This window comes from Falco rusticolus, chromosome 4 (genome assembly GCF_015220075.1).
Source record: "Falco rusticolus isolate bFalRus1 chromosome 4, bFalRus1.pri, whole genome shotgun sequence".
NCBI lineage: Eukaryota > Metazoa > Chordata > Aves > Falconiformes > Falconidae > Falco > Falco rusticolus.
In genome coordinates this window covers 19,076,736-19,103,607 of record NC_051190.1, presented here as the reverse complement: position 1 = coordinate 19,103,607, position 26,872 = coordinate 19,076,736, and the positions used below count along the sequence as shown (strand labels likewise).

The following is a 26,872-nucleotide window of genomic DNA, read 5'->3' as shown; positions in this document are numbered from 1 at the left end:
CCAAAGGTCTTACATAAAGAAGGGAATAAATACTGTGCTAAATCCAAATCTCTAAGAGGAGGAGGGGATGCCAGTAGCCTTTGCCAGTGGCAGAGCGATAGGAAGAGGTGCATCTGACTCCCACACAGTCATGGCCACAGGAGCAGGGGAAGCAGGGGTGTTTGTTGTGTTGACGTGGTGAGGCTGCAGCCCAGCCAAGGGCTCCTCGCGCTGTTTGCAAGGCCCATGGCTCAGTCCAGATGTTTTGCCGAAGCAACTTGACTAATGGCTAGACGCATCAAAAGTGGGAGATTAGCATCTCTGTAATTTGAAGTATTTTCCTCCCTCCTCTCCCCCGAGTATACTGATGTTCAAGGCTGCCAAAAAGTGCCTATAGTCTTGCCTTTTGAGACAAAAGCAAATGAGAAGGACTGTTTTAGATTATCTCTAGATGCCCAGTTTGCTGTATGGCATATAACCACGGGCATATCGTGTTGCCTTCGCTGTTCCATATGCAGATATTATGCCTGTTGTATGAGTAAGTGTCTGTGGAGCTGCTTGAACACAGATTTTTATTACTGCTGTTGGGAGTCAGAATTTTGTACTCTTGTCTTCCAAATGCATATTTAATCCAGCAAGCCCTTAAAGGCTTGTGAGACCATCACCTTTGCATATTTTGTCTGAAAAGTCTTAAGAGTGTAGTTCCATGTGCCAAAAGCCGCATACTATGTTTTCCTAAAAATTACGTTCAAGTTGCCAAAAAATTGGTGGGAACTTGCAATTTCCGAGTTACAAGTTCACACGCCAACTGCGAAAGGAGAAAAGCCGACGTGCGAGGTTTTGCAGAACCCTAAATGTCTCCCTTCCGGCTGAGCTCTAATCTGTGCTCCCACCGGTGGCGTGTGCGCAGACAGCCGGAGCAGGCACCAGGGCTGGCGGCTCCCTTCCAGTGTGTGGGCAGCCCGAGGCACCGGCGAGCGACAAGGAAAGAAAAAGGAGATCGAGATGCAAACTCCGACTGGTGAAATCATTTCAGCCATGCTTTGGTGGCTGGGGAATGGGGTTAGCTTGGCCTTTGGAAAAATACAGGTTGGGCAGTGAGATAGAAGGAGATCTGCAGCGGAGCAGGTGATCGTTCGTAAAACATCCTGTCTTTCTGTGTATTTAATATGTCTTGAAGCAACAACTACCACAGATCCCTTTGCTGCTGCCCATGCTCCCCTCCCAGTTACATAAAATAAGTTTTGCACATCTTCATTTTACAGCCTTAAAATATTTTTGGTTTTAACTTTTTCAATTCTTTTTTTTTTTTTTTTTTTTTTTAAATCTTCAGTGGTTGCGTGTTTGACATGGTTCTGTTATCCTAGATGTTACGTTATGATCTGGCACACCACATTAATTCCTTTATCAGCTCTATTTCCTTTACAGTTGTTCATTTAATTGAGCTCCTCTGTGTATTTTACAAAACAAGATGCATTCATTACAACTCACAGACCTCAGATAGTATTGTAGCATGTTTCAGAAAAACAGTAGATCGTTGTGGAAGTTGGGTGTTTGGTTTATTTTTCAGATGATGGGAGGAAGCAGTAGCAGAATTTTTGCATGCATAATCAGTAGGAACTTTCCAGAAGCTCTTTATTCTAGCTATTTTCTTTTAAAGCTGTGTTTACGCTAAGAATTCGGCTGAGGCAGTTGAAATATGTGGCTGCAGTGTAGAACAAAATACACTGTTTTGTTACTCTCTTTTTTCTGCTTTGACTTGTGCAAACAGTTTTAATCCAAAGGAAGAGATCACACAGTATCTGCGGTATCATACAATCCAGTTTAAGGTGCAAATTACCGTCTTAAAGCACATGCTGACATTGAATAGTCTTGTCTTGAATAAACGGTAAATGGAGTGTATCCGGCTCTTTCACAAGCCCGTGGAGCAGGAAGCCCCATGCCTCAGCTCTACAGCGTTCGGGAGCCAGCACATCTGTGTGACCATGCACCTCTGTGTGGCTGGAGATGTTCAAATACTGTCTTTGGTGCAGATTTTGAACATTAAACGCACATCGCTGGTTGTAAATGGCCCCCACATGCTGCTAGGGATTCAGCACCGGAAAGGCCATTTCCCGAAGCATGAAGCAACCTCTGCTGAGCTTGGCGGTGATGGACCTTCCAATCCAGGGCCAAACAGCTTGTTTTGGAGAGGTGGTGGGGCCACAGCAGTGTCTGTTGGGATGTTCTCTGTTGGCGTTGGCATCATGCATGGAAAAGATAGGGGCAGCCCCGGGAGTGCTCGTGATTGCCCACTGTTGTTGGCTGAGGCAAGCTGGAGAGGCTTGTTTGGTGTCCAGTGGCTCCTCTCCCTCTCCCAGTCATCTCTGATGGTGGCTCAGAGATGGGCATTGCTCTTCAGCCATGGGTGAATGCAGCAGAGGGATTAAGAGCTTGGCTTCCTGCATCCTAACTCAAAAGTAGGCATATGTGCTTTTTTTGGTGAGTAGAAACAAATCGGTTTCGACAGAGCTTTTTTAGGGAGTTTTCTCAGGCACAGGATGAGATTTTGAGGTGGAAAAAATTCACACTTTTTTTTCCCCCTCTATTGGGCCGGTGTGGTGAGGACCAACTGTATTTTTGGGTGCTTGGGATCCATGTGTGTCACTGTTGAGCATGTGGCTGTTGAGGAACATGTGCAGTACGTACATGTCTCCTGCACAGAAATGTGATGGGGTGGGATCCTTGCTCTGGACCCAGACTGGAGGTGTTTCTGGGAAAGAAAACATCGAGACAAAACTGGGGAGGAAAGCACCTCTTCTGTCCCACTTGCTCTGTTCTGGCTGATGCTAAACCGGTATGTTGGGTACTTTCATAGTGTGTGTGTGTCTGTCAGCTTACGCACCAGTGTTCATAGGCACATGGACAGTTTCTCTTCTGCATGGTTGCTGTCCTCGCTGTAATCTGATAGCCATAGCCCTTGGACAGGGCAAGGCAAGGAGGCTGGAGGTTTCCACAAAAGCTTAGCTAAGTGCATTTTTCTTAACTGTGTTGTGGGCCTGAATCTTGAGGGGGGTTAGATGCTTTCAGTTGTGGGTGCTCAGCATTTTTGCAAGTCACTCTGCTCAGAAGTTGGTGGTTACATTTTTTTTTTTTTAATGGGAAAAAAGCATTTTTCCATTTGCTTCTTCATAAACTGAAACCACTAAAGAGCCCTTCCTTAGTTTTCTGTACAGTAATGGGAGCATGAGAGGGACTGCAGGTCTTAGAAGGCTTTAAGTGTGTGAAAACAAGGAGTCCTAATGAAAATGGTTTTGCAACTTAATTGTAGTGGGGCGTGCCTTTGTTTGCAAAAAGAAATGAAAGTGCTGGAGGCCGAAGTGCTTTCTTTATCCTTAGAATAGCGAGCAACATAAACTTCCCAGGCCAGTTTTGCCAAGGTGCCAGAGACCTGCAAGTCTCTGCAAAGCTTTGGCGCTCTGCTCACTGGGACCCTTCCCATGGACTTTGAGCCTTGAGCCATCCATCCTTGCATCGCGTTCCAGAAATACCACGCTTTGCACGGTGGGCCTTTCTTGGGCTTCCAAGTGCCCTTCTTAAAAGATGGCTTGTTCACATCACAGGCTCACGGCATTTGGGGAAGCCAATGTATCTTTTCCAATGCTTTTGAGATTCACGACTTGCTCTCTGGATGGAGACGCAGACCTCCATGTAGCCGGCGTTCAGCCTGTTGAAGGCAAGGGGCTTGTTCCTCCTAGCACGCTGTCTTGAACCCCTTTGGAGTTGTCCGTGAACCCCTGTGAATCTGGGGCCTGGGGGCCACACGCTCTGCTGCCGTCTTCTTCAGCCCCCTCAGCTACCCAGTGCCCCATAGAAACATGATCCATTTTAAATAGATGCTGTTTGCAGCATCTTGGACTTGCTGTGTGAGGATGGGAAATGTTAACATAAATTCTTTAAATAACATCTAGTAGTGTTGAATGCACAGAATTATAAAACATTTTTATATTCTGAGACTCATTTGCATCTTCACATTAAAAACTGTGGTTTTCTTTTCAGGGAATGGTTGCAAGATCTGATTTGTTTTGAAATCAAAGCTAAATTTGTGTTCTTGCTTTCCTCTTTGCCCTTCATTTGACAAATTTTTCTTGTTCTATAAATACGGAATTGTAAACAAGGGCTAATCCTTAGCAACAACCTGGAAAGTTAACATTTCTCTCCAGCTTCTATTATAATTAATTCAGACACTTTGAATATGATGTGATTTACACATAGTATTCCTAAGGCCAGGAGGTACTAATATCTTGTTAGAGAACTGAGGAAAAGAACAGGCTTTTGTGTGTGCCATATAACATAATTGCACTGCATTTTCTTTCATAAGAAGATGTTTAAAGATGCTTTTTACTTTACATTTGAAAAATGGAAGGCTTCTGCTTTTGCATTTGGCTGAAATTGTCTTAAATGTGTTTTCCCTCCTGCAGCAGTCAACATTGTCAAAACATTTTGCAAAGTACTTTTTAATAATACGGGTTAAGACCATCATTATATTAATTTAATTCTCACTGTAGGTAGATTCAAAAGATGCTTCCACTTTGTCATAAAAGTTTTTCACAGTAAACATCATCTGTTTTCCCTGTGCAGAAAAGAAAAAGGAAATACAGAAAAAGGATAAATCCCTTGCATTAAAATCGTTAAAATACAGCTTGAACAGTCTTAGTCTCATGGTCCATCCTCTGATTTTATTTAATTTTCATTTAATTTTGTTTTGTTCTGTTTATATTTGTTCAGGAAGTGTTTTTGTAGTCTTAATCTATGTAAGCCACATGCAGTTGAAAACTGCAACTCCCAAAAGGCTGCGATTAAAACATTGTGGATGTGGCAAACCACAAATGCAAAAGTAAGTTTACATTTAGATTTTCTTCATAAAATACTTTATTCAAGTTTTGTAATACCTTGGTATCGTGGTCAGCATTGCCATAAAAATTCTGTGTTATATGGAATGATACAATCTGTGAAGCATTTCCCATTATGTAGACACCATGTCTTTAAATTATAGCAATTTCTTAAGATTTTAAAGCAAAATGAGCTCTTAGAAGTGTGATTAATAGCAGGGAATGAGGCTAACACTGGGTCATCAGTGGCACTCCATTACAAAAAAGGTTGGACTAATAAAAGCATCCATCTATTTGACCAATAAAGCATTTGAATGATATGCTTATAGTTTTTATCATACTGTAGTTACTTTGTACTGAATAAACTGTGATTTTACGTGCTGGAAAAGGAGTGTGAAACAGGCAGTACGGCTGAGGTGAGAGCAGTTTTCTCAAGTAGGGAAATATCAGGACTTTTATGTGAAGCTTGATGTTTCCAGAAGCCTTCAGGTTGCGGTGTCTGAATTTTTGAAGCTGCTGTGAAATATCTAAATCCCCCGTGACCCGTGCCTGCCTGCCCACAGTCGTTCGGTGAAGCTGGCCCTCGCTGTCCTGCAGGGAGGGGAGAAAGGAGGGTATTGTGTGTAATCATTAATTCAGAGTTAAGTCCCCGGCAGCCCCAGACATCAGAAATACTCTGCTGAAGCACAGGAAATGGGGCAGCACTTCTGTTTTCCTGGTGTGCGGACGCCAGCCCCGTCCTCGAGTCGCACCTTTCATCCTGCCCGCTATTATGTTGTCAACCTGATGTATTAAAAAATACGCCGTTGCCTGAACAATGCTGCATTTGGGTTTTATTTGAATACCTGTCTTATTAGTAGGTTGTACTGATTTCATGGGTTTGAGCCTTTTTTTTTTTTTTTTTTTTACTACAACAAAAGGCTAAATATTTTCTGAAAACGAAAACGGAGGTTCTTGGCCAGCCATGGACATCCAGGATTGTGCTATGAAAGAAACACCAAATATTCTAGAACTTGTGAAAAAAATGATGAAGGCAGAGGATTCTGACCATCACACTGTTTGCACATGAAATGGCAAGGGATGGGAGATTAGTGCCTGGACCAGCTGTGACCTTGGATGCTTCATGTGTTTGAAACTGGGGTGGTTTTATTGAGTGTTTGGTGGTGCTGCTGGTGCTCATCAAATGGTAGCTGTGAACCAGGTAGGGGCCACAGTGCAGCTGGGAGAAAAAAGGACCTGTGGTATAGACCCCAACTACATGCTCTACCCCCTTCCGACTAATACAACATATTAAAGGGCTTGTTTTACATAGGAGGGGGATGAGGAGCCTTCTGGAGGTCACACGCAGGGATTGTGTCAGGGCAGGAATGTAACCCGGAGCCCTGGATTAACCTGTACCAGTAGGACCATCCATCTTCTCTCTCTGTACGTTGCATCTTTCCCAAAATCCGTGTTCAGGACAGAGAATTTACAGAAACCTCCCTGAAGGAGCATTGCGATGGGCGACTTCTTGAGCGTTACAGGGATGAGAGATGGGAAAGGAAAGGCTTTCTGGAAAATGGCAAACCCAGGGGACTTCAGCATCTCCAGCACTGTGAGGACTAATGTTACAGTGTCTCGGGGCCACGAGATGGACATCAGGGTGGGGAGGGCTGGGGGCCAGAGGTCTCAGTTGTGAGAAGGTGACCTCAGCGGCTTCTGGCCCCCCTTGGGTTAACAAACAGGAGCTGGGGAGATCCCCAGAGATCAGAGAGTGGTGATGGGAGGCAGAAGCAAGAGGGTTGAGGGTGGGCGAGAGGAGGAGAAAGAGGGCTGAACTGTGCCTTGCTGCTTCAGCCTTGCACAGAGCTGCGTGCAGGGAGCTGGCATGGGTATGGATGTGTGTGTATAAAATTACACACATACGTGGTCATGCTGGGCAGATTAAGTTGTGTAGAAAGCTGTCGCCTTGCTTGTTTGTTCTAGGAGAGAAATGAACATTTTGCATCCTACTTTTCGCAGTTGCTGATTTTTTTAAAAAATGCAAATAGATCTTTTCCATCAGTGGTTTGGCCGGTAAATCTTGTTTTGTGAAACACTTTTCAAGTGTTTTCAACTCCTTTCTTTACCCTTTATCGGAACAGATGCACAGCCATGTATTTTCCCCTGCTGCCTGTTGTCTTGAGGTTGCACAGCAAGACTGCAAAGGCTTTTTGTTTGTTGTTGTTGAAGGGGAGGAAAAAACCCTCAATCCACAGAAGAGTTAACAGGATTTCACTTGATCTGCTCGTTTATGCAATGAGTAATGCGAGGTTGGTAACAGCAAATTGTTGTTTATAAGCAAACATGGCACTGTGTAAACAAGAAGGCCTAGTCCCCAACTGGTTTGATTTCACGGTGGTCAGCAGCTGATGTATGTAACGTACAACCTTTCTGCTTCTCGAAATGTCAGAAGAATGACTATTTGTTTGTCTTGAGTTCTTCCCAGCTGTTTACTCTGTAATGCATTTGCCTCAACCTTGATTCCCTAAGAGTGGCCCCTTTCTCCTCCCTGCTCTGTTTACATTAGTCCTGCCCCGAGTGTCACCTATGAAATCTGTTGATTATTCCACCTGGTTAATGTTAAATTGCTCTTGCAAGATGATGTGTTTGTTCATAAACACAAATGCTGGGCCCCTTGTTTACTGTACCCATGGCAGCAATCAGTTATTAAACAAATATTGCTTTGTTTGCGGGTGTGAGCAGCAGTTTATCCTGCAAGGTCTGGAAAAAAACCTTTAAATGCTGGGATTTTGATAAAGGAGAAAAAGGGGAACTTGTCCCTGGAATGTGGCTGAAACTCACTTTGGTTTGCTTTGCTTATCTTTAACTTGGGTGAAGGGGCTAGAAAGATTAGCAAGTTGTTTGGTTTTTCCAAGAGATTTCCTTAGTGTAATGATATCTATCCAGTTGTTTGCTTTTTTCAGAAGGGAGAGAGCACTCCTGCAAGACGACTAGCACAGCGGTAGATGGCTGATGGCTAGAAAATCCTGCATGGAGCAAACAAGGAGTTAGAAGGTCTAGGACAAAGATATAGGGCTATGAACCAGGTAATCACGCTGCAAGTACAGCCTTGCATTCTGTGTCAGCATTTGGTTGGGGGCTTTTTGGTTTCTCTCTTTTCTCATGTCAGCTTTTAATTGATGCATGTGCCCTCGATGGAGTTGGAAAAGGCAAACCTTTCACTTTTATTTCTGAGGAGATCTGAGGAAAATCTGTTTTAGAAGCAGAGCTGTTTGAATAGAGAGAAAATACCGAATTTAAAACTGCACTCGGTTGCTCCTGTGAGCGAAATGACAGAGCTGCTTTTCTTCTTTTTATAACTGAAAAACTGCATTTACATCTGCTAATTTCTGTATGCTGGCTGTTTGCTCTTTGGTTTCTGGGTGTCCTAATTAGAGAGAGCCATTCTGGTAGTTGTCGCTTTTGGGTTGTTTTGCAAATGAGTGAGAAAAACTCACTCACACCATCTTTGTTTTCAAAATTAATGTTTGTTATTGTTTCTGAATGGGGCTTGGATTTCAAATGCCAGGCAGGACCTGTTAGCACTAACAGTAAATTGTTAGGGCTTCACACACAAAGGGAGTAAACCCTCTTAGAGTGACCTTGGGAAGGAATGTTAACTCTTTTTGTATGAAGGTGGCGTCTGTTCCTTTATATGTGAGTTAATGTGTTAAAATATCTTGACTATACATTTATAAAAAGCTTTTGAAGGATAAAATTAAATAACTGTCCTTTTCATCCCTGGGAAAAGCAAGCAACAAAACATGCATAAAAATGCCATATATTGTATTCACTAGCTCGCACCAGTGGTCGAAACATATTGTTCGTTTTGGATCCTAGAGCTGTGTCGGGGCTGGAGGGGAAGCGGGAGGTGCACGAGGTGTGTAGGTGGACAAGCTGGTCATTAATTGACTCGTGTTACTGCAATGAATCAAACCTCCATTGCCTTAAACTAAGTGAAAATAGTGAAGTGCAAATTGTATTGTGCAGAAGTATTAACAGAGTTGCAGCTGGCTTTGAGGTGGGTTTTGACTTCTGGAGGCTGGTTCAGAAACACTTCAATGGAGATAGGCATGGAGGGTGGGAGTCTCATTCATCTACAGCCAGCACTTGGGCTTGCGAGGTTTGATACCATCTTATGGTAGCAGTGCTGCTGCTGCTGCCTGGCATAAACTAACTGTATTTACTAAATGCAACTTTGGCCTTTTTATTTGGTTGAATAGTTGCCTGTTTTTCTGTGAGGCGGAGTGCAAGAGTTTATGTTGCAAGCTCAGAGCAGTGTGCATACAAACAAGTCAGTCCTGGGCTGTGAGAATAGTTCTGCAGTTTCTGTTCCTGTTTTACACGAAACCGCAGGGAGCCCTGCACGCTGCTGTGCCCGGCTGGGATGAGCAGGTGGGTACCTCCTGGGAGCGGCACCGAGGCAGCTCTGCAGCCCCTCACCACGCTGCAGTGAAGTGTCTTTCCTTCTGGAGTTTTTCCTGTAGTGCAGGTGGTGCTGCTGTCCGTACGGTAGCAGTCGCGGAGTTGTATGGTACAGTGAACTGTGGGGTTTTTGTTTGGTTTGGGGTTTTTTTTGCCGCTCGCCATTCCTTTCCTTCCAAACAAACGATGATCCCAGTGATGGTAAGGATGATTTCTGTCAAGCTCACGGCTGAAAGACAGCTCTCCCCAAGAGAGAGGAAGGAACCTCACTCTGCCGATGATGGTATGTAAATGATTACATCATTTTTGCCAGTCACTTGGAAGTGGCCCAGCTCTAGAGCTTTTATGCAGCTATGGTATGAGCTTCGTGCTGAATATGGATTCTAATAGCTGTCAAGCTGAGAGGCATAGATTGAGCTAGAGCTGGCTTTGCAAAGGGGGTTTGTTTATCCAAGGTGAGACTGGGAGTAACTTTTGTGTGCACATGTAAAATGAAGGGAGGATGCAAAAAGCTAGTTGGGGCAAGGTTGAGTTGTCCGTCATCTCTGTGTAACTCCCTTTGGGTGAGGAAAGGAGTGAGACCTGTTGTCTTCACAGCTTGGTGTGTTTTGGTGCTCTGGCTTGTCATAGGGACCAGCTGTAGCTCTTTTGAACAAAGCAAATGGCATGTTTGTCAATGTCTGTTTCAATTAATTTTTCTTGGATTTGCTTGTTCTCTGTTCTTACTGTTTGTGGTCAGCAACACCCTCAGCAGAAGAGATTTCCTTAGGGGTAACTGCAGTGACTGATTCTCTAAGAAGTTAAGTTATTTGACCGTGATTTCACAATAAGTCAGTGTGGCACGAGTGGGATTAGGCTCCTGACTCCCCTTCTCCTCTTCACAGCTGTCTTAAATTTCAGCTCCTGCAGAGCATCAGTCAGCCTTTCACTGAGCTACCTCCAAATGATTTCAGGGTCCCGTGGCCCTAACGGTACATGCTGCTGCTGGAAGAAGTAATGCAGGCAGCACAAGCCACGCATGCAAACAGTGAGAGAGGTTGTGTCGTTGTATACAGTTAAATAAATAAAAAGTTGTGGCAGCCTGCACCTAGAAAGGAGTAGGTGAAGCTGCTGTTCAGAAGACTTGAGGCTGGCAAGTGAACGTAAACCCTGGAAGAGGTTCAGGCTGGTGGAAGTTCAGCCTGTCACTGGCATGACCCACAGGGAGGAGTTAAAGCAACCCGCGTCCTTCTCCTGTTGGCCAAGATGAGGTGCTCAAGCACTTTTGGAAAGCACTGGCTTTTCACTCACTGAATTTAGTTACAGCTTCATGTTTTCTTCCTTCTTGTTCCTTTTTTACTGACCTCCCGCCCCTCACCTCCCCGCAACTCAGCATCACCAAGTAGCTCTTCCCCAGTGTGGGGAGGGCAGGCTAGGGCAGGGGAGCAGTCCCGTGTGAGCCAGGAGCCGGGGTTGCAGATCGGCTTGTGGGGATGCTCCGAAAGCAGCGTGATTTGTTTCCCTTCCCCGGGGAGGCTCGGCACATCACCTCTGCGATGCGCTCAACCTCCAGCGACCCAAGGCTTGGGATGAGTCCAACCGTGAGGAGAGCGCCAGGGCTGCACCCATGGCAGGAGCCAAAGCCAAGGATGCACTGCGGATAATCCCATTTCTTCTGGACCCTTTATTTCCTTAGCACTAAATGAAATTTCAGTTTTTAGATACGTCTAGACATATACAGTGCACGATAAAGTTGATAATACATTAATCATTTTTAACAACAGGTAATATGCATAATTTATGGTGTTACAGTGCTATCTTTTTTGATATTTATGATGGATAATGCTCAGTTTTTGCCCTCATATTACTGCTTTAAATTATACCACAGGAAAATTAATGAGAAAGTAGATTTATGGGTTTCATTTGTTTGTCAATTCGGAAATTAATTGGGTGTTAATTTTAGCCGTCCCTCATCAGACCAGGTCTTTAGTATGTGTGCATTACTTTGCATTCATTGAAGCCTACCTCCCATTTACTGTGGGTCACTAGCTTTGCATACATTAAAATAGCCCTCAGGCTCATTCTCTTGATTACTTTTTGAACTGCCATGCATTAGAAAATTTACGCCTTTCTGTTATAATTATGAAAATTCGCTATTGGAAGATGGTGCTTGCATAACAGCAAGTATACAGCCTTGCTCAGCGATGTAAGATCATATAGCAAATCCCAATGCGTTTTTGTTCTAATCCTAGAAAATAGCACTCTCGACAATCTTTGTTGTGCGAGTTTCATCCTTTGAAATTTCAAGGATCCATTTTAATGCATTGAATTACCTCTTTAAGCTGAGGAAATATCAAAGGATTTCACCTCGTCGCTGTCTCTTTGTTTCCTCTTTCCACACATCTCGTGCATGTTCCTCCCTTGCCTTGCTCCAGGTTTGCCTCTCCTCCTCCAAACGCCGCTGTCAGACGTGACTCAGCATCGCTTTTCAGGACAGCGGAGCCTGACTCTCTCCATTCCTTACTATTTTGGTTGATTCTTAAAGATCATCCTTAATTGCTCTTTGAATCCCCTTCTCCTTTCTCATACTCCTGCACAATTCAGCAACCGCCAGTAGTGTGTAGGCGAGTGGCCTTCAAAGGGGTAAGCATGAAGTTTTATCCAAAAAGTACCCTAATGTACTGACAGTTGATCTATAGTTAGTTAGTACATAATTATACCTAAAATACACCCTGTCAGCAGGATAAATGACGGCTACTGAAAACTCCTAAAGCATGACGGGTGTTCACCCATCTGCAATGACGAGAGCGGAGGGGTTTGTAAGTTGAGAAAGGCTGGTGAGTTCAGCATGATCTGATTTAGTTAAATCATGCCATATGTTGGGATGGCTCTTTCTAATAGTTGTGCTAACCACAAACACAGGCAGAGAGAAGTCATCTGGTCCACCTGGCTAGTTCGGACTCCCCTCCCCAGCGTTATTTCTGTACTTAGCGTGGTGGCAGCCCTCGAGCTGTTCATGTGAAGCTGGCTGATTCACAGTTAATTGTGACATGGTGTAATTTAGTAAATGAGCAGCTGAACATCTGTACGCCTTCCCCCATGGTAGATCAAAGCCTTACCTTACACAAGGCTTTTAATTTCCACTAGTGAATCCTGTTTCTTTTACTGAACTCATGGATGGCGGGGATGGTGCTGCTGGCCGCCCGACTGACCTAGGGATGGGGTGTCAGTGGGAGGAGATGGTGTTTCGGTGTCAGCTGAGGACCGTCAAAGCATGTTCCTGGAGAAATTTGGGAGCGGTGGTGGGATGTGGAGCCTGAGGCGCTTTCCCCAGCCAGGGCACTTGCTCCAAAGATACTGGGACTAAAAGAGACCACCTGTGAGTTGGGCAGTGGTCTCACGGGAAAGCCGTCATGGTCCTCATGGCTGATAACAGCAGCACCGGGAATGCCAGGCTGCTGTGTTGCTTTTGCACCTGTGCTGGGGCTAAGAAGCAGCTTTGCTCATTTCGTTTTCAAAGGGTAAAATCCTGTCGCTGCAGCATTGCCTTGTCATGAGATGCTTCCAAACATTGGTTGGTTTTGTTTTTTTTTTTTTTTTTTGTAAATACACAGAGTAGTGCTCTGAAGTTAGTCCTGAGCTTGCTTTGGGGAACTGCTTGCAACAAATAGGTAAAATGTTTACTTATAAACCGTGTGTGTATGGGTAGTGTGTCTGCTGGGGAATTTAGGACTAGGTCTTGTGATGTGATCACTTAAAGCTGATTTTTACCATTAACTCCACTACCTATAAAAGCAGAAATATATTTTATAAATCTGTGTTGTGTTTAATTTACATGTCCTTTCATGGCTGGGCCAAGTTCTTTAAGGGCATTTATTCTGCTTCATATAAATAATTGATCAGCCAAGTTAATTTACTTCTGCCTGACTTGGTCAACCTTAATTAACTGCCCTGGAATAAAGACTGAACTTTTTGTTAGCTTAAAATCTTTCACAAATGTGACAAAGAAGGGATGTATTATGACAACATTTTTGCTCTAGCGCTGATCCCAGGGGACAGAAATGTTGAATGATCTTGATGTGTGTATATATATTTGTAAACACCTCCAAGTACTAATAGCCAAAATAAAAGCATCAGCCTTGGAAGTAACTTTGAAACACGCAAGCTACATTCTGAATCTGTAGTCCAGGTTGAGTCTGGAAGCATATTAAAACAGAGATTTTAAGGCCCAGAAGACCCTGGGGATAGTTTTTTAAAGGTGATGAGATGCTTAAAGTTGTAGATTGGTGCTTATTCAGGAGTCTTAAAAATGTCTCGCCAGATGCCTCCGTGTATGGCGAGGCATCTAAATACATCTAAATATCAGTCCCTTAGTCTTTCACACTTTCAGTGGGTCCTTATTCTGATGGGTGCTTCAGTCAGTAAATCCTCCCTCATGCTGACATTAAACAATGCTGCTTAGTCTTTAGAAACTGTACTAGTAGAAGAATTGCAGAAATTGCACACTTCAGCGCCCACCTCCTGCCTACTAATCTCCATGCTTAACCTTGCTCATCTAAATAGTCCAGTGGAGCTAAGACAGACACGTGTATCTGCAGCATCTGGTCTTTGTGACTTTTTTTTTTTTTTTTTTCTTCTTAAATGAGTTAGCACGGAACCTTTTCAAAATTAGGATTCCTTCAGCTTCTGTCTTTTATTTCAAAACACCAACACTGGGATCCTCAGAAAGATCAATTTGATTCAGCCAAAGTTCATATCCGACCTATGTTTTTTCGATTTTAACCATGCCCTTAAGAAATTAGCTGTCCCCTACTTCTGTCCAAGTCATCTGGAAGATGATTAGCTGTTTTCCTCCTGTTGACAGAGTGCCTTGCTTTCATTTCACTCCACTGAAATTTTGCTCCATTACCTTGAGCATAAGATACTCACCAAGGAGATGGGCCAAACTGTACGGCTTGGGCTTTGTATTTGGCTGTGCATCAAAGTTAGGAAAGCTTTTGTGCAGGCTAAGATGGGAATCTTCAGAAATTATTCATCGTTGTGAGATTTTTAAACCAAGCTGACATTAAATCGTAAAAGAACAGCTCTTTAATTATGTGCTCCTTGATTTTAGGATAAAATTTTACAAGTTGTTGTTCATACTGCGACTTAGCTTTGGTCCCTTCATATGGGAAAAACAGCTTGTGTCACCTTCAGTAATCTTTAAGAGTCATTCTGTACCTCTCGTAACGTGAAATATTGTACATTTTTTATTAAAAAAAAGATACTCGGGCAAGAACCCACCTATTTTAAGTTGGAAAAATCTGTTTTCCTTTGCAGAATTGATATGAGAATCATTCTGCTTTGTAGAACACGTGAGATGGACGTGCTCTTTTGCCAATAATTTCCTAAGTCAGAACATGGTCTCTTGTACGTCATGAAAGCTTTCGTGGAGTACTGTATTTCCTATCACAAATCATTATGCATAACAGCTTCTTCAGCACTATTTCGGTTACTTGGGGTTGTCTTCAGGCCGGAATCACAGTTTGTGGTACTTGACCTGAAGCTTCAGTTCAGTTCCCACAGAACCTAATCATGTTGCATAAAGTCAACCTTGCTTTGCTTTTTTCTTTCATGATTTTGAATGACAGACTTCACTAATAGGCTTCTGTAAGGCCTGCTCCTCTGTGCTGAGGAGAGACAATTATCTCAGCCATCCTCAGTGTACCATCACCTCAGCTCATTTAGGTGTGCTCAAAAAGACAAATAATAATCATTCTTGCAGAAAGCTCTCACAGGTTGATTTTCATGACATGACGCTTAATGATCAAACCAAACTGTGATTATTTATGTCAACTCACATTTGACTACAGTGAAGAAATAAACAGTTTTATCTTTTCTCCCTTGAAAATCCTGTTTTCTATTGGAGGTATTCCAGCAAAGTGGATTCGTTTTGTCTTGTCCAGTTGAAGTTATATTGAAGTTGACTGTTTGTGAATGGGTGTTTTTAAAGCAAAATTTGCTCAAAGATGTTCCCTCCTGCTTTTAAAATGATTTTTGAAAGTCTAAACATCATAATTTTCTTTTTACTCTTTTGATGTTCTCTTTGCAAACTTCATTTCCAGCTCAATTTCCTTGATAGCTGCTGCTGATTCTGCTGGATACAATAGGTAGGGTGGGCACAGCCAGCGGAGGGGCAGCGGCCAGCCCAGTGCTGCTCAGGTGGTAACTGGCTGGGGTGCTTTGAAAGGTAAAAAAGAGCATGAAATTTGTCATGGGAAAGATTCTCAAGAGCTGTGATCTTTTTGTGACCAAATACTATAAATAATCCATCTTTTTCTCAGTCCTATAGGTTGGAAAAATTGTAGTAATTTCTGCTGTTGTTTCTTTCCAGGAGCATTTTGGAATCCTAGAGACAATAAATAATTTCTTGACCAGTTTGGTTGTGAATTATTTTCTGTGTCCTGGAGATATTTCGCTCGGAAGGGCAAGCCAACAAATTGTGATCAGGCAGTGATAGATCTGCTCCTCAGTGGTGCACATTCTTCTTGCTGCTGTCAGAGGCGTCTCAGAGTATTGGTTGGTGCTTTATCTGACCCTCCTTTAGCAGTTTACCCAGGTTGCATCAGAAGTGTTGGAGAATGAAATGTACTTCTTTACTGTTTCAGCACATCAGTTTTCGCATCTCTTTCCGCCGTGGTGTCTCCTGGAGGCATCTTCCACACCAGTTCTTTAGTATGTTCTTCCTCCATTGGGCATGGTCTGTGTGGTGGTGATGTGCCAGCCATCACTTGCTGTCGTGCATCACAACAAAGACACGAGTCTCTGGGTTCAACCTGCTAACCCAGTCTTACATGGTGGCGATCTTCTGCTGACATAGATTAAATGTAATGCTCCATTTCCTCCAGTTGAGGCTTGACCACAAATTTGGATGGAAGCAGAAAACAATTACATCTCTTGTGATTTATCTCTGGTTAAAAGAGGTATGTCCTTTTTAACAGTGTAGCGTGTAAAAATTGCACGGTATAGCTTTGAGTAACTTGTGAGCTGTCTGGAGAATCTCGCTCCTGTCTCGTCTTGTGAAGCAACCTGTGCCATGCAGTTGCTGCCTGGTGTGTAATCCAGCCTTCCTTGTTAGATGTAAACACATATTTAGACTTTATCATGCTTGTGGGCTTTCCTTCTAGTGCCGAAAATGAAAAACACACCATGCTCAGTGTGTGTCAGAGCGGGATCATGTTAAAACCCAAAAGCATTTGCTAGTGGCATTGGGAAAGCTGTAGGTTTGTTTAGATCTCTGGAGCTTTTACAAGGGAGTTGACAGAAGCTTTATAATGAGCCCCCGAGCCCTTTTGTCCCCTTGCATAATTCGAAGATTTCACAAAACAGATTGAGAGAAGTTTCCATGGACCAGCTGAAATTTATTTAAATGTAATCAGAACATTTGAATCTGTCCTAGCACCGGCCCTGTGCTTGGGCGGCCGTCAGCATGAATAGATTCTATCATGATTGGAGTGGGGTCTGGCTAATGAGGGGTTCACTCGCCTGGGATGTGAATCCACGAGGAATGCTACTGCCGGAGCGTGGTGGTGACAAAGCCCTCGTTATTCAGCTGCTTCTCAGTTACGACGTTTTGATTATCAGCACTATGGATCATCATGGTGAACATCTGAAGCTATTGAATGGAGGAGAGGTCTGGTGCTGGTGCGTGGGGCTGGAGCGTACCTCTGCGCGGAGCCGGGTGCTGAGCGGCACCGGGGGCTGGGCTGGGTGACACACGGGCAGCCGGGCTGGAGGGAGGAATTGCTGTCTCCAGCCGGTACCTTCAGTACCTGTGGAGTTCCCAGGGAAAGGTTTTTCCTCTGGTATTTTTCTGTTGAAATGCACTTTCTCTTGTCCTTTCTGATTGATATTTTCCCTTATATGTTGAAAGGGGTTTTTCTTCTTCCTTTTGATTCGAGGTAGTTACTGCATTGAAACAGGGTCTTCCTTAAATGTAAAGCATCTTAATTTCAAGGTGAATTACCCTGCGCAGAGGCATTTGGCTCCTGAGTGCATGTGGTGAGTTAGCACGGAGTAGGTGATGTGCTTGGAGCATGCAGCTTGGCTTACCGTACCCCACCTGCCCCCAGGTGAGGATGAGAGAAGCAGCGCAGAGGGAGGGAGAGATGAGCTGGCAGACGCACAACAGGTTAATAACACTGAAATCCTGCAAGTGGGGGCCTTGCAGGTGGAAATACCTATAAAACAGCTCATCAGAATATCTCAAAGGTAGCAGTTCATGGCTAGAAACTGGCTGTGCTTTGTCTGGGGGGGTCTTGTGCTGACCGTTAGTTCCCAAAGGCGTGTGAATCCCAGCAGTTCTGGAGTAAGCAAGCAGGCACTCATCCTCGTCTTCCTCGTGGGGCCCGTGACCCACGCATACAGTTGATGAGTCCAGTGTTGTAAAGCACCCAGGGACAGACACCCACCAAGAGTCAAGAGGGCTGGCTGTGACTAGCTGTGGCTACTAACATGACGTTTAGCCAAATAACACAGGAAGCTCTTTGCTGCCATGCCGTAGTGCGTCCACAGCCAGACAGAATTCCATAGCTAAGAAATTTGCCAAAAAAGACTAATTCCATGAGCAGCTGAAGCAGTTTGCCCCAAACAAACACTGATGGTGTCCAGCATACTTCAGACTCAACCTAAATTGCTTCAGCGTAATAAAAGGTGCTAATTTGGCAATATCGTGGTATGAATGGAAACCAAAATAGTGAATGCGGGGTTTCACCTACCTGCCCCTACACAGTGCATATAAAGTTTTTGATATTGTCCTTCGTATGTTGCAGAGTGACTCATCAGTTTCAAACAAAAGCATCCAGATGTAACTAGAGAAATGTAATTACGGATTCTGTGTGTTTGTTCAAAAATATTTCTTTTTCTCTAAGGGAAAAAATATGTTGAGCAAATAATATTATATTTAGAACAGAACTAACTTACTAAAATTATAGCTGTACCAACAGATAAATAAACATAAACTAGTAGCGTGAACCATTAATGAAAGATAAATCGTATGAAGGGAAATGACAAATGTTTACAGTTTTGGCAGGATTTAAAACAGGGCATGTCTCCTTATATACAGCAACTGTTTTAACAGCTGCTTTTTTTTTTTTTCCCCCTCCCCTAAATTATTTCAGGTTTTTGAGTCATGATGCAAGAATCTGGGACTGAGACAAAAAGTAACGGTTCAGCCATTCAGAATGGAGCGAGCGGTGGCAACCATTTACTAGAGTGCAGCCTGCGGGAGGTGAGATCAAACGGCGAGACACCTTCAGTTGAAATTGGGGCTGCAGATTTAGCACATCTTCAGCAACAGCAGGTACTGTAAGACGTATTACAAGTTTCCTACTTACAGAACAAGCGTAAAGCATTTAACAACACCACACCCCCTCCAAGCCTTTCGTATTTGCCAGTCAGAGGATGCTTTTAGGACTTGCCTATGACATTCTGTACATTTTTGTCCGTAGGGGATTGCAATCGTTAATGTAAAGAGAAATGCTGGACTTTTCTTCCAGGGCTCCTTTTTTAATCGTTCCCTGGAAATACCCAAAGATCCGGGCTTGCTTCTGTTGCCTGAATGTGTTGAGTCTGGTGACAGCAATCGGGTCAACCACTGTATACAAATAACTGGTTTCCAAAATGTGTCACTGGGTGGAAAATACACTAACGTTAAGTTTTGGTTTTGCAACAAATTCTAATATAACCTAGCAACCTCTATCAACAGAATGTTTTCTATTAGTGAGAAAGGCTGCAGAGGTATCTGCTGCGGCAAAATGTCAGAATAAATAAATAAGTACATCTTGTGTCAGTACTCCTCAATTCAGAAGAGTTGGAACCAAATTGTGCGTTTTGCCTTTATATTTTAATTAGTGTATTTTTTGGGAAGCGACCAAGTTCACCAGTGTAAATTATCTGCGTAATATGTTTTAGTTTTTTTCTTTTCCCCGATAAAATTTTGAAACCCTCCGAGGAAATTTTACACCAAAGTGCTGGGCATGTATCATTAACGTGTGTGGGAACAAAGGCTGCAGCAGAGCCATGGCGAATACAGTTACGCCTAACCCTCAGTTTCTCTAATGCAATAAGCATTCTTAAAACCTTTTAAATAAGCGATTGGCAGCTGGTTAAGACTCCCCTAAGTGTACGGTGATCTTTTTAGCAGGTTGTTGTGGGGAAGAAAAAAACCTGCACTCAAAAACAAAGCAGACCGAAGGCTTGCGGAGGAGCGGGGGACCCCATTTGCCAAGCTAAGACAGAAAGCTGCCATAATTAAACACGTCAGAAAAATGGATGATACTAAATGCGTAGACTTTGGTTGTTTCAATCATTTTCATCCTACAGGTTTTTACTTGAAGTGAGAATACCATCAGTGAGAAAATCACAGCCATGCTGAATTCATTACTGCAGTAGTCACACAAAACCACGGATAAAATTTCAATAACTGCAGGCCACAGTTGAGTAAACAGTTGCACTGAAACTTAATTCCTGTTGACTTTTCCCTCATTCTTTGCCAGGGGCACATTCTGATTCGTAGTGCAAAGACAACAGGGGTTACAGCTTTGATTAATATAGGACAGTAGAAGAGGAGTGTGGAACAGTAAAATATGTTCAACACAAAGGTCTCGTCTTAAAAAGGCTTCATATCAAAATGAGTTAATTACGCCACATTTTCCATAGGAGTGCTATGGAATTTTCCAGTGCTGCTTTGTGCAGAGAGGAGCAGAGTGAGGGTCATGTGTACACCGTAGACAAGAATTGCTCAGACCTCTGCTCCTCCACTCCTACCACCAGTTAGTAACCTTCGCTGCTGGCGCCTTGTGCAGGGCTCCTCCGTAGCCATCCAGAGGGCTCGTGCCACCTTTGATAATGTCGTGATCTCGCCTGTAATGGGTTGTGTCATTCAGCAGCCGCCCGTTTGGTCAATTAAGGAGTGGCAAGAGGTCATTGCCACGCGGGTCCCCCGGCCCTCCCCACGCGGTGCCCAGCGCAGGCACAAGCGCTGCCAGCCCCGTGGGAGCCAGGCGCAGGGCTGCGGGCAGCATTGCCATGCTTGGGATTGCTTTCACACAGCTGAGATTTGGGTTTATAGTTTATTTATCCCCTGCCAGGACGATAAATGTGGTCAGGGAGTTTGCTTTTCCCAAAGTTCTTAAAAGACCTTTATGTTCTGTGTTTGATTTCTGCTATTTAATTGGTTTTGATGACTAACTTGTCCATGGAGTTTATCTTTATAAAAGCAAGTTGATTGCAAAGTTTAAAACTGTTACTAAAAAAAAAAAAAAAAAAAAAAAAAAAAAAAAGACCTGATAACAACAAAAGGGTAATCAGAGCTAGCATAAAAATATCAATCTTTGTGTTTGGAAAATATTTTTAAATGCTGAAAAGAAGAAAACCCGTTGTTTTCAGACAGCTAATGCAAGCATTTACAGATACACATACAACATGGAGCATAATGTTTAGATGTTTCTCCGTATACAACATATGCTCCCAGGTCACTTAACAGAATGCGTTCTACAAAATGCTTCTTCAATACAAATGAATGAGTTCTGAATTAAACAGCTATTTCTTAAGAGCATTTCATTGAAATATTTTCATTTTGCCACCTGGCACTTGTTTTGTCTGGGAAAAAAAAATCAGTGGTGGGTAGTGGTGAGCTTTGCTGTTGTGGTTAGTTGTGTATTCCTGTGATAAGCGTGGCACAGTGCTGAAACCTGGACGTACAATGGCTTGTGTAAAGCATCTGTGCTGAATTTTGGTTCCCATTTTTTTGTGAAATTTATGAATTTTTAAGGACTGATAGCTTTGTTAGTATGAGAGAGGAAAACAGAAATGCTTCAAGGTTTTTTTAGGAAGTTTCATGAGTTTACAAATTTGTAAGTGTTTTACTATGGGAAAATATGGAGCACCACAGATGTTCGTATGTTTGAAGGAACTCCGGTGTGAGCACTGTTGCGGTAAGCACAGGGAGGACTTGTAGGATGAGTTTTGTGCTTCCTATGTCATCTTAGGGTGATTCTGCCATGCAAGGAGGCAGAGAGTGATGTGATGGTAAATTATTTTAGCATTAGTAATCTTGTAAAATGTGCTGTTAAGCTGGGAGGAGCAAATGCAGGGGTGAGTTCTGCTGTGTATAATAAAGCCAAATAGCTCCAACTGATGTTTGCATTTGTAATTGTGAACTAAGAAAGCCAAAGCAGTACAAGTGACTCTTCAGGGACAGTGCATCTGTGGAAGGGTTGGATAAAAATGGTGATACATACAGGAGATACCGCCCCCGGAACCAGACTGGAAGGGAAGAAAACCGCTTTCCTGCAGTATTCTGGCACCTGCGGAAGGTGGGAGAGGCTGCCTTCCTGCTGCTGCTGACTCCATGGGTGCCAGTGCTCGACATCTCACAGGAATGACTGTCAGGATGAGGTGGAATGGGCAGGGGTTTGGTGACCTGCTTATAAAACCTGGAGCAGGCATGAAGGTTGCCTGGGTCGTTGGACTTCCTAAATGGCACAGGGTGAGGCAGCGGGGCTCGGGAGCTTGCTCCCAAGCTGCCCACGGAGGCAGAACCAAGGGACAGGGCAGAAAACCTGGGAACGGGGTACCAGGCAGTTTGGCAACATCTCTTGACTCTGAGGCATCACGGAAAAACATCTGGGAAGTGCAAAATAGGTGTCGGGGTGACCCACAAGCTGAAAGTCAGGCTGGGCAAGGGCACCTTGGACTGTAACGTAATGTTGTAACGATGGGGTGACTTTTGCCTACAAGGAGTAATAAATAAAGACTCATGGGGACAAACTGCCTTTTAATGGACATGATCACAGCTTTACTTGCTGGTTTCTGACGACTACTCAAATGGAAGATTTGATGCTTCAGTCCTAGCAAGTTCTTTTTTCCTTTTTTTTTTCCTTATAAAATAAATATTATTTATTGTGTTTTATTTTTATCCTCAGGACTATTCATTTAAGCGTTTTTCACGTTATTAGCAGAGAAACAAGAATATGAATTAAACAAAGAAAACAAATACAAAGTTGAATTCCAATGTATAGCAGCAAGACACCAAATGCTGTGTTGCGTGGTGGCAGAAATACAAACCTCTCCACATCAATAGCAAGATCGGCTTTGATACCGTAACTTCAAGTACTGCCCCACGAGTATAAAACTCGGTATCTTTTGTCTAATCCAGAATGCTTTTGAACTTTTAGGAGGTATGACTTTAATAGTAATTTGTTGACAGATTAGCTGCGGAGATTGCAAAGAGTTTATTTTGCAGAACTGGCAGGCTCGTATCAGTGTTCTCTTAAGGAAAAAAACACACATGGCTGTTTTGCAATTGCTTGCATTTATTGACAACCTGCGCTGAGCAGGCAGAATCAGAATGTTTGTATAATGTAAACCTATAGCTTGTCTGATGGAGTGTAGTGTACTTTTAGCTAGTGCATAGATTGCTTGATAAAAAGGGTTACAAGGTGACTGTGTTTATGACAAACTGGAACAGCAATACAAATGCAACTGGTACATGGAGAAACAAGGAGGAAGCTTGTATAAAGAACTGTAGGGAAGTTTCTTCACTCTTGTCTTTGAGCTGAACTATACTGTAATTATAAAGTGTCATTTCAGTCTTTCTGAAGAGTGTAGATAAATACTGGTTTTGCCATGTGTCCACAAAGTAAAGAAAGGGTTTTTTTTCCTTGAACAAACTGATGGCATTGTATCTTATAGTTTTATTCAAGTGAATGTATACAAATACAAAATACAATTTTGTTCGTGTATAGGAGATAAGAAGAATCTTTGATAGACATAAGAAATTTGGCCTAGGTTCTGGTGTCTGTGCCCAAGTCAATCATTTCTTCACAGTCGGTCTCACTGGCTGCAGTTGGGGTGTTTGCGGTATCGATGTGAAGATGCCACAGTTGGGCCCTTTGGCAGTAGTTGTTTTAAGAAATGTGGAGATGTGAGGTGTTAGGTTCAGGGAGGCGAACTCCAGAGGGGATATGTGATTTCTTCAGATTTTGTTCATTTCCAAAGACAAGGAAAATGTATGAGAAATGGGGAATTTGGTGTATTATTGAGAGACTTCTTTAATTGGGCAGATCAAGAAGAAGATTTGACTAGCAAGAATTCTGAATATATCACAGAGTAAATTAATGACTTTTTTTTTTTTTTTTAATAGTTTGGTAACTTTCCTCTTATTTCGAAAACCTGTAGGGAGAGGTTGCTAACTGCATCAGGAGTTTTATGGTCCCATTGATCATGATTTGGACTTATCTCTTTAGAACAAAACTGCTAAATGAGATCCAAGATAAAGTCTTTGTTTCATATTGACATAACTGGGTTAGACTAAATTTGTTTGTTAGACTTCGAGGGAGCGCCTGTGTTGAGTCATTTTGTCCGAAGAGACATAAAGCCTAATTATTAAACTGCTGTTGCTATTGAAAGAGCCATTTGGAAGTATAGATTAAACTCCATGCAGGCTATTGGATTGTGTCTGATTTTGTATTGTAATACACTGATAATTGATGATTACATCATGGTGAAAAGATCACTGCGTTTGTAGAGCTTGTTGCTGTTTCATCAGAGAATGTGAAAAACAACTTTATTCTCCTGGAAACTTTGTGGTTTTATCGTTCAGACTTTTCCCCCAAGTTCTGCCATCTCCCAACATTGAACGGAAGGTGACATGATGTCTTTTTAGTCATTCAAATCTAATAACTTTTAATCTGAAGGTTAAGTAGTGAGATATAAACTAAGAGATGATAATATCAATTTTATGTTCACTGAAGGGCACAATATACCTCTTTCTAGTAGAGGGAAAATTGTGCGTAAAATGTCTTTTGCTTTTCAATGGAAAAGCTGTGGCTCTGAGAGCTTAGGAATGAAGCAGCGCTGGAAAAATTAAATAAGTTTTAACGTAGGCTGGCTATCTTGCCTGGATTTTAGAATCAATGATTATTTTTTTTCCTTAATAATTCAATTTTTAAATCTCTTGTCAATGAACCATGCTGAGAACATTCATGCAGCATTCTCTATCCTCACTATTACTAATGTCTTTGTTATAACTACTTATTGACATCAACAAGACTTAAATTTTCTCTAACTGTTGAAGGATAAGGGGAAACTACCACTTTGTTGCACTTGCTGTGATTATTGTTTTTTCTTTGCCTTGGTGTTTTTGTGTGTGTGTGGTTTTTTTTTTTAGTGGTTTTTTTTTTGTTTCTAATGTCTTTGATAAATAACTGCATAAATCTGAGTCCTCAAAGCACCTTGACATTGGCACCCAACGTTCGGCAGTTGTGTGTGTGGATACAAGCATGTACGTGCAGAAGCTGGATCATTAGACATGTAATCACCTGGGTTATGTGCACATCCAAATCCAGAAGTCCTCTTTAGGCTATGGATACCTATTTTTGTAGGGTTTGGGGGTTTTGGGTTCTGGGTTGGTGGGTGGGGTTTTTTTGTTGTTTTTTTGGTTTTTTTCTGTGTTTTTTTTCTACAATAGCTGCTTTTACTTTCCGTGGTATATTAAGATCATGCAGTAATCATTTAGGTTTATGTGGACTCTTTGAAGAGATGTAACCTCTGAAATGTTTGCTGGTTTGTTTTTTAGCCTTGCATCTCATGTGAAAATTCAGCAGTGGTATGTTTGTTCCCAGCTGTTTTCGTAGGTGTGTGCACTCTCCCCTTTTATATTTGCTTATGCTTACTCATAAGCAGTAAAGTTACACATTGAGGAGTGCTGTTTAGGGAAGGTCCACAAAGGAATGCTTTAAAGCTATTATCCAGCACTTGTATACACTCCAAAAGATGTTTAGTAGGCATCAGATATAAATTGGAAGTCTATTTCAAATGATTGATGTTATTCAGATTATTAGAGACTGTTCGTCCTCCATTGATCTTTGTACTTCAGGGGTTATCTAGTAAGTGGTGCAGCCAAACCTGGGATACAGCAAACCTGAAGTGGTGGTTTGCCTGTGAAGGTGTAAAGCAGTTTTTAATTCACATGGAACTGTTTCTCATTGTGGCTTTCAGCGTTGCAAGATGCTTAAGCATGTGCCTAAATATAAGTGTGTGACTAGTCTTACTAAGGTCACTGGTACGTCTCATGCCTGTAAAATTAGGAATGTGCTTAAGCACCTTGATGAATTAAGGCTTAAGTAATTTCACAGTAATAAGAAGTTGCATGGATTGCTGATATTTTATAAGTAATTTAACTTTATTTGGAAACGCGCTGCACGTAGGGAGATTGTTTGGCAGTGCCTTAGGAGCAGCACTGGAATTGCAGTGGTTTTCACTAGCATAGCTGTTGCTTTCAGCGGAGTTTTGTCTGACTTAAATACATTTAAATGAGAGCAGAATGAAATGCCGCGGTTTCCTGTGTTATGTTCTTTCTCCTGTGGAGCTCCATCGGGTATCGCAGCAAGTGAGGAGAATATCAACAGTACTGTTGTAATTTATAACAGTAATGTTGTAAATAAAGATTGGGATATAAAGTAAAAATGCAAAAGTCGTGAATATGCTTCATGAGTTTATTTAACTGTATAGCACCCCATTAATTAAAAAAATTAACAGAAGGTATTTTTTGGAGGCTTAGTATAAACAGCAACATTATATAATGACAGTTTTGTAAGATGAGTGTTGCTTGTTTTGTTGCTGTGTTCTGTATTTTGTTAGCCATGCTCCCTACATTTTCAAAACATAAACTGTATTTGCAACCTGTTTTCAATAGTGCAAATCTCTCTCTTTTTTTCCCTATAAAAGCTATATCTTGTGTCTGTAGAGTGTATAGTCAGTGTCATGTCTCAGACATTTCTGAAGCCTGGGGCAAGTGCCAGCTTTATTACAAGTTGGGCTTTTCAATTTATTTTTAATCATATTTCTTCTTTTTCTTTTAAGGGGTTTTCTTTTTTTTTTTTTTTCTTTTTCTTTTTTTTCCTTTCCCAGGCTACTGAAAGTAAAGCTGGCAAAGTAAAGGTGGGAGAGAGTTAGGCTATTTAATCTATCTGGCAACACGTTGCAAAACTCATCAACGCAGTTCTCCCCTTCACCCCCAGCCCTCGCAGGAGAGAGCATGTTCCCAGGCAAACCAAGGAGAAGGATGCAAGAAATGGATATAATTCCTTGTCTTGTGTGTGCTGACCTAATTCTGATTCTCATTTAATGACCATAAAGATTGAAGACTGGGGTTCTAACAGACAGAAACGTCGCTGGGCATGCAGGCACACAGAAGGCGTTTGCATGCCTGGAGATGGGTCATTTTTGCTTGATAGCGCACTGTATTTCCAATTTTGGGTGACCTTTTTTGATCAAGCTTCAAGGCTGAACTAATTTTTATATGCATGTTTGGGGCCTTCTTACCTTACTAGATGAAATAAGCAAGTTCTTGAAAAGGTTTTGTGCTTTTCTAGCAAGAGGCATCGTTATTGAGGGGCACAACACAAATGTTTCAAATTTGGAGATGCAGAGCAGGGTCACAGTTTGCCTTCAGAATCTGAAGTAATCAGGATTTTATTTCAGATAAAACCTCTGGGGCTGATACTTAGAAAACACAACTTTTAACTGGCATTACACAATTTGCTATGGGTTGC

The 26,872-nt window shown here is 42.4% G+C and overlaps 1 protein-coding gene across 10 annotated transcripts in view; it reads left to right on the top strand.

Annotated features, from left to right (window-relative positions):
• The window catches only part of FOXP1 (forkhead box P1), a 391,142-nt gene that overhangs the window by 204,285 nt on the left and 159,985 nt on the right, over window positions 1-26,872 (top strand). For 7 of the 10 annotated variants that reach the window (XM_037384993.1, XM_037385002.1, XM_037384992.1 and 4 more), the window contains one exon: window positions 18,434-18,615. In XM_037384993.1, the coding sequence (XP_037240890.1) occupies window positions 18,445-18,615 (171 nt within the window). In that variant the 5' untranslated portion in view covers window positions 18,434-18,444. Of the gene's footprint in view, window positions 1-7,795; window positions 7,919-9,039; window positions 9,267-9,328; window positions 9,580-18,433; window positions 18,616-26,872 lie in introns of those variants that run through there. The other 3 variants (XM_037384998.1, XM_037384996.1, XM_037384997.1) reach the window with 3 other exon arrangements.